The 9024-nt window shown below is 28.7% G+C and overlaps 1 protein-coding gene across 1 annotated transcript; it reads left to right on the top strand.

Annotated features, from left to right (window-relative positions):
* Positions 3257-7529, top strand: LOC109361006 (protein NRT1/ PTR FAMILY 2.13). Its single transcript, XM_019606276.1, has 5 exons — positions 3257-3323; positions 3399-3572; positions 3700-3917; positions 5473-6050; positions 6438-7529. Exons 2-5 carry the CDS (start codon positions 3428-3430, stop codon positions 7327-7329), a joined length of 1833 nt encoding a protein of 610 aa, XP_019461821.1. The 5' UTR covers positions 3257-3323; positions 3399-3427; the 3' UTR covers positions 7330-7529.

Here is a 9024-nt window from a genome sequence, read left to right as displayed (position 1 = left end):
TTTAGTTTCATAAAGTTGTCCCATTTATTTAACTATGACAAAGTCATTATTTTATTTAAAATATTTTTATTGTTGTTAAAAAGTATTTTCTAAAAGGTTATCAATTACTTCTTAGATTTTATTATAAAAATATAGATTTATTATTTACTATTATTATAATGTTTTAACTAAACTAAAATAAAATAAACATTAACAAATGAATCGTATAGAGTAATACATAAAAAAATTATTAATACAATATTTTGGTGTTTTCTTTACTTTCAAGTTTTTTATTATCTCAATTTAATGATTATAAATAAAAGTTACATTTATCACAATTTTAAGATATGATGTAATATCAGACATCAAACATTAAAATGGATGAAATTTTAATTAAGCTTTCATCTTCTTAATATGAAATAATGGAGGAATGAATAGTCGTTCATCAATCCATATAAATTTATTTAAATTATATTTTGAATTATTCAATTCACACACATCCAAACTTAATGGATGTATTCAATCCATCCAAGACTTCTAATTCATAGGTTTAATGAATATCCAATTCATTTGATTTAATTTAATTAGAACTAAAAGCACTTTTGAATATAATAATTCTTTTAAAAAAAACCTTTTGAAAAAGTGTTTTTATTTTTTAAAAAGTGGTGTTTTAAACTTTAAAAAATATTTTTTCAATATTCTACAAGCATGCAACGTTTAAAGTTTTTATGTATAAAGTTTTAGCAAATATTTATATATGCTCCATACTTAAGAACAAACTTTTAATATTAACTATATTTGCATGTCCTATAATTAATCTCAATTTAGTAAAAAAAAATTCAAAGTAGAGTGAGAAACACTACAAGAAAGCGAGAGTTGAGATAATAAACAAATTGAAAAACAAAAAAAAACATTATTTTTAATGTTTATTTTTTGGATGGATTAGATATTCATCTAAATAGACATATCATTAAATATAATAGATGGATTCAAATTCATGCGTTACTAAATTATTCATTGTATTATATTCATTTAAATTTGTTAGGTATCAGTGGCCTAAGAACACCTAGAAGGGGGGTGAATAGGTGTAGCGGTTATCAATCATCGCTTCTTGAACCAATAATCCAACTGCTAGAAACAACCCAGTTAATCGATTAACAGCACGCTTTAATCGATTAATTATTGCACATAACAGAATGATCAAACAAGCAAATTGCATAGATATTTAAACACAACTAAATAGATATAATACAGATATTTTTACGCACAAATATTAAGCATATGGCAGTAAAAATATATTCAGAATATCAATTGCAGATTCAGTTTATAACGGCAAGAAACTTATAGAAGATTAAGAGAGAAAAAGAGTGCACAAAAGGATTTTTATCCTAGTTCGTTTGTGGTCCACTACAAACTACATTCAGGTCTCCCCTTCTGATCTAGGCAGATTTTCTTCTCCACAATATTGAGATATGGTATGAATACACACCAATTTAATTACAAGCACATAGGACACTTCTTTCTTGAAATCTAGGACCCCTAAATCCTTTGTTTGATTCTTCCCTTCGCCTGAGAAAACCTTTCTCGCGAAACAGCCCCAGCCAAGATTCTTGTCCTCAAATCAAGACCTCCTAGCCTTGGTGAAGAATCTCAATCTCTGTGGTGATCTCACACCAATAGACTAATCCAGAAATACACAAAAAACACGTTAAACAGCAACGTATACTAAGCAGAATAATGCTTGGAATATTACAAGAAAAAGACTCAAAGACTAACTCACTTACTAATCAATTAAGCCGTCAAGATTTATGTGAGTTAATCAAAAGCAGTATACAGATAATCTCTCTAACAATCTATCTAATGCATGATCATGTGAGAATGATAAGAAAGAACATAGAATTATGCAAAACAGTAAGCAAATGATAGAAATCAAAACAATATAATATCTCTCTTCTCACGCATGCAATCTCTCTTGCAAAATCAGTAAAACAAATATGCAACATGCTCTCTAAACAGCTCTATACAATAGAATGCAATGCTATGGTTTTCTGAACGTTGCCACTTATTTATAGCATGGTGTTTAGTCGGTTACACTCGTTGGAAACAGTTAAACAGTTGAACCAGAATTCAGTTATAATAAATAACAGACTAGTTAATCGATTAAGACTACCCGTTAATCGATTAACCATGCAACAGAATGACACAGAAAACAGTTCAAACATAAAACACTGATTTAACAGAAAAGCAGTTGAATTAATCGATTAAGTCACCACGTTAATCGATTAACCGGAACATTAATGCACATGTTTCAAAATGTAAACTTGTCATATGTTATGCACAACATATATACATTTTCTAGCAATCATATTATGCCTAATATGCACATATAACATGTATGATTAATGCATGAACATACAATTAACTAGATGATATGTCTCATGGATATGATATGACAATTAAGATGGCTTAAGAGACTACCACTTAGGTTCACCTAACTTATACTCACTTACTACGGCACACATCCCAAACTACTTAGAATATAGACTCAAATTATGTCCTAGTCTAGATATGACCAAATGAGCATAAGGCATGTTGATTGTTGAGTCATCTTCAAGCTTTAATAGAACTTTGTCTTCATCAAAACATAGGCAGAGAAATGCTAGTGTTATCCTTGATACTTTGCACTCTCAAAATTCAAGAGCTCTAATGAATGAAATTATTTTTCTTAGATTTGGATGTATTGTGAATTATAAATAATTTTGTCACCTCTAGTGGGATACATAGGAACAAGATACTATCTTATTAGACAAAATAAAAAAAATAAAATATTTTTCCCTATTAATAAACCAAATAATCAAATAACTATGAGTATAAAATTAGTTCATGCAATTAGTGAGAGTATTATCTACAATAAATGAGGTGCTAACATCTTCCTCAATCTATAATTGACACCTAAATCTGGATATCACATTAGTATATTCCAAGTAGTGGATTTAGAAATAGTTTTCTACATTTTGAATGTAAAAATGTAATAATGACTCCCCAAGTAACTTATACTCAATCGAAAATCAAGGAGCAACAAAAATGTAATAGTACACAACATCTTGCTCATGCATGAGTCATGACATGATTCTAAACGTGACACATGTCCAAATAAAGTATGTTATGTACATGTTTGGATGCATTTTAATTCAATTTAATATGTAATATCTGGTGCCCAATAATCAAATAATCCTCCACTATTCAATCATTCAGTGTGGGTATCTATATAAATCAGTGATTGGGTCCTTTATAGCTAACATACCAAGTCCTAATACATGTGCCTTATGCCTTGAGAATAGTGCATAGAGATAGATAATGATGCTATAGAGGCATAGAAGAAGAAGGAGGAGAAAATTTAGTTTTAGCTAGTTATAGAGATAGATAAGAGATCATCTTTGTGAGAAAAATGTTGGGTGCAAAGGATAAGATGACTAAGGTCTCTGCCACTCATTCAATAGAAGAAAAAGAACCAAACAATGCAGAATTAAGCAAAAATTCAAAACTATCAAATAAGAAACATGGAGGATGGAAGGCCATGCCTTTTATTTTAGGTCTCATACTTCTCTCTCATCTATTTCTACTTTTATTATCTTGCATATTCATTTAATTGTTTCATCTCAATAACAAAAATTACTTAGACTTTCTTGCTTAATTTATTTATTGTTGATAATGTTATAGGAAATGAATCATTTGAGAGGTTGGCAACATTTGGTTTATCTGCTAACTTTATGGTATATTTGATAAGAGAATTTCATTTGGAGCAAGTTTCTGCTGCTAACATTATTTACATATGGAGTGGTATTGGCCACTTTGCTCCTGTGTTGGGTGCTTTCATTTCTGATACCTATATTGGTCGTTTCCGAACTATAGCTTATGGTTCATTTTCTACTCTGCTGGTACGTACACATGCATTTTTCTCTCCCTCGTGTAAAATTTCTTTTTTTAATTTTTTTTGAATACTTTGATTTTGATAGATTTTGTGAACTAGGTAGTTCATTAATGTCACTTTAATATGTCTTGTAACTTTTGAGACTATGGAGAAGATGATGGATCATCTATATATGGTTATTTCTTTACAAGCCATTGACAAACCACCAGAAGTGGTTATTTTCATTAATTTCTTTGCAAGCCATGGACAAATTAAACCACCACAAGTGGTTATCTTCATTAATTTCTTTTTAATCACACATTCACATATTTTATTGAGAAAAAAATGTATTGGTTAACATAAGTTTCATACACTATCAGTTCGTCATTCGTCATTCATTTTTCATTACCATTATTTCTTCAAAAAAGTAATATAAATGAATAATTGATGATATAATAGTTATGTACAATTTTTTACAATAACAATGCATAAATATTACACACTATTTTATTTCACTTAGCTACCAAAATTATTCTTGGACATTTTCGTATAATATATTTTTAAGGTATAATATATAAATGCGAAAATTTTAATGTGGTTGACCGATGGTATTATTTTTTAAATGATGTCGGATCTCTACTCATTTACTTTCCTTTTTAAATAATAGTTTTTTCTAAATGTGAGAAAAGTAAGAATAATCAAATTGTTTAATACATCAAATCTAAATGTTTAAACCATGAAGTTGAACTCTTGTTATAATGGATTTATTTTTATTTATTATTTTTTGTTGATTGCTGAGTGGAAAATAGAAACATTCCAAATTATTATAATGACAAGTTTTGACTAAGGTCACTAAAGAAGTCTTATGATTTTGACAAACAATTATTATAATTTTTGCTTGTTTTTGGAATATATTTTTTTTAGATGTGTGTTGATATATAAAAGGAAAGTAAATCCATACATACTATTTATAAAGGTAAAACATAGTATTATATAGAAATATAATTTAAAGTATACACAATACAAAAAATATAATATAAAGTATACAGAAAGAATATTTGAGTTTTCTAAAATAAAATATAAAAATATTTAATATTTAGTAACATAAAATAAGAATATTCTTGAGACTCTGGTGAGAGATAAAGAGAATTTGACAGCTCATTAATGAAAATAATACAAATGAAATATAGATTATATATTAATAATATAAAATATATTTTATTGGCACTAATGGTGTAATATACATGTATTATAAGAAAGAGTTTTTTTGCATAACAATTTCATTTCATATATGCTAAACAAGAAAGAAAAATATCTTACGTTGTCTAGAAAAAAACTATACAATTTCATAAATGGAGTGGAAATAACAATTTCATATTTTCTAAACAAGAAAAAAAACTCGATTAATCTTAATATTCACAATTCAACTTGTCTAAGTTTTACTTCTGCAACAACCTTAATTTTTTCATTGCATGTAAATCAGTATCTTTTGTCTTCCTCATCATGTCTTGGACTTATTTTCATCATATATACATTAGTACATAGACATATAATCAGTTTTCCTATTGAAATTTGTGTAACAGGGGATGTTAGTTGTAACTCTAACAGCATGGTTACCAGAATTACACCCTCCAACATGCACTACTCAGCAACTAGCATTGAATCAATGTTTTGCAGCACCTAAAACATCTCAACTAGGTGTTCTATTTCTGGGACTATGTTTTCTAAGCATAGGAACTGCTGGTATAAGACCATGTAGTATACCATTTGGTGTTGACCAATTTGACCCTACTACTGATGAAGGGAAGAAAGGGGTTAATAGCTTCTTTAATTGGTACTACACTTCATTTTCATTAGTGTTGTTGTTCACTTCAACTGTGTTTGTATATATCCAAGACTCAGTTAGTTGGAAGATTGGTTTTGCTATACCAACTTTGTGCATGTTCTTGTCCATAATCTTGTTCTTTGTGGGAACAAGGATTTATGTGTATGTGAAGCCAGAAGGAAGTGTTTTTCCTGGTATTGCACAAGTTTTAGTGGCTGCATATAAAAAAAGAAAACTCAAGCTTCCTAGTGTGGAGAAGGGAGATGGGATTTTCTATGATCCTCCACTCACTGGGACTGTTGTTTTGTCAAAGCTTCCTTTTACCCACCAATTTAGGTAAGATATATCTATCAATTTTATTAAGAAAGATTTTCTTATCATTAATGCATAATTGAAGTAAGTAGAGCTGCTAACAATATAATAAAGTTGTTATTACTACACGTTACAACAAACTCTTGCACTTAGAAAATTGTATTTCTCTCCTTTCTTTTTCTAAAAATGTGAGTGTAAGAGTTTGTTGTATAATCTTATTGTACAAATAACTTTGATGTGATCAATAATATGATGGTGACATTTTTATGTGCTCCTTAATATTCTAAATTTGGGTTAGTAATTAAAATTTAGGTTATAATATTGTTGTATATCTATCATCTCATATCTTATTAGGTGGGAATCTGGTGAAATTAGTATTCTGATTGCATTTGTTGCTTTATTTTTTCTTAGTGCCTTGAACAAAGCAGCCCTAATAATGGAGGGTGAGGTAAACCCAGATGGGAGCAGAGTAAACAAGTGGAAACTTACCAGCATACAACAAGTAGAAGAGGTTAAATGCTTAGCAAGAATTATTCCAATTTGGGCGGCTGGTATTCTTAGTCTAACTTCCATGTCACAACAAGGAACATTCACTGTCTCACAAGCCTTAAGAATGGACAGGCACCTTGGCCCTAAGTTCCAAATCCCAGCTGGCTCAGTTGGAGTCATATCATTAATGACCATAACTTTATGTGTCCCATTATATGATAGGGTCTTTGTGCCAACATTAAGAAAAATCACTAAGCATGAAGGTGGTATCACTCTCCTCCAAAGAATAGGAATTGGCATGGTGTTCTCTATTTTGGCCATGGTTGTAGCTGGCATGGTTGAAAAAATGAGAAGAAATGTGGCACTTTCAAATCCAACTCCACTAGGAATTACTCCTATGTCAGTGCTTTGGTTAACCCCACAATTATTCCTGATGGGTCTATGTGAGGCATTTAATATAATTGGACAAATTGAGTTCTTTAATAGACAATTTCCTGAACATATGAGAAGCATTGCTAATGCATTGTTCTCATGTACCTTTGGTTTTGCTAGCTATTTTAACAGCATATTGGTCACCACAGTTCGAAGTAGCACTGAAACAAAAAACCATCCAAATTGGTTGACAAAAGATATAAATGCTGGCAAGCTAGATTACTTTTACTACCTTGTAGCAGGGATTGGAGTAGTGAACTTGATTTATTTTCTATATGTTTCACAAAAATATCAGTATAAGGGAAGTGTAGACCTTCAGCATAAAGTTCTAGATGTAGAGTTAGGTCCACAAAAGGCTCAACGAGAATCAGAATCTCACTAGATTACTGTACTAGTGCATGAATTCTAAATAGAAATTAAGGAATTGTGTTATGATCATTTGAGATGGTAAGTGTATCCCACATTCTGTATTATGAAGTGATGTGAGAAAAAAATATAGAAAAAAAGGGGAAGAAGCAGAATATTACATATTTACTTTTATCATAGAAATAATAAGACTCTAAAAAAGTGTCTTTTACCTTATTTATGTATCTCTCACTTTTATTTGATATCTCATATCCAGTTTCTAGCCTTATATTATTGTTCTACAAATATAATGCTCGAGGTAAGTATGATCAGATAATATTTAATTATATTTCTCACTTTATTATATATATTATAATATTTATATATATACATAATTTAATTAGTAGATTACGGATTAAACCAATATATTGCTATACTGGTAGAGGGATTAATTTAATAATCATGCTTATTAATAAGGCTGTATTACTAATTAAGACAGAAAAATATGTCAAATGCAATCTAGAAATACTATAAGAGTATTCAGTGTACTTTATATAAATAAACATCCTCCATCATTATATATAGAGTAAATTATATTAATACCCCTGAGTTTTAGTGAAATTATAAAAACTATCCCTCACTTTTTTATACCTACACAAACCTCCCTCGTTTTTTATACTTTTATTACACTGATCACCCCTGCATGAGAAATAAGTGTAATTTGTGAATAAAAATGTGATAAATGCAATTAAGTTAAACAAAACATGATATATTGTGGAGACAAGTCCAAATAATATATGAGTCGATACCTCTTTATTATTTTTGGTTCGTTACGATATAGTATAAGAGCGATTTAAACAATATCTTTTTAGAATTGTTGATGCATTTTGTAACCAAAAATTAATAAAAATACATTAATTTGTATATTATTTGAATTTTTCTCACAATATACCATGTTTTGTTTAAATTAATTGCATTTATTACATTTTTTGTTTAAAAGATTACATTTATTTCTCATGCAGTGATGGTCAGTGTAATGAAAGTATAAAAACTATGAGATGTTTGTGTAAGTGTAGAAAAGTGAGGGGTAATTTTTGTAATTTTACTAAAATTCAGGGGTGTCCGTATAATTAACTCTTATATATATTACTCATTTAAGAATAGAGTCAATAATAATTAATATATAAATGATAGGTGATATACAATACTGATTTTGTGACCTAAATTTAAATTTCAGTCTTAGTGACTTTGTGTCATGCCTAGGTAATTTTTTGTCAAGATATTTCTGAAAATATTAACATAGAAAATATTTAGAAAAGTTAATAATATTTTTAATATAAATATATAATCATAAAATCAATACTAATTTGAAATTTTTATCATGAAATATTTTATTAAAATAGATTTCGTTTATTACTTTTAAAAAGTAAAATTTAATTATTAACTAAAAATATTTTTAAAAAATACATGGATTGAGATGGTGCTAGTGAATTGATATTCCGTATGCCATGTCACCAATTGATAGAGGAGAAAAACTTGATTGAAGATAATAACACGTTGGATTTAGAGATGTTCAATTACATGTTGAGAAATCATTAAATAATGGGTTTTAGTCCTGATAATAAATTCTAAACCCTAATCATCTCCAAATTTGAGATGTGTTGAGATGTTTTCAACTAAGTTTTTCTCTTGATAGAGAATTAAAGAAAGTTTATCAAAATTCTTTATTAGC

Source organism: Lupinus angustifolius, chromosome LG11 (assembly GCF_001865875.1).
Source record: "Lupinus angustifolius cultivar Tanjil chromosome LG11, LupAngTanjil_v1.0, whole genome shotgun sequence".
In the NCBI taxonomy this organism is placed as follows: Eukaryota; Viridiplantae; Streptophyta; class Magnoliopsida; order Fabales; family Fabaceae; genus Lupinus; species Lupinus angustifolius.
Note: the sequence above shows the minus strand (reverse complement) of the source record. Positions and strands in the feature narration are given on the sequence as shown.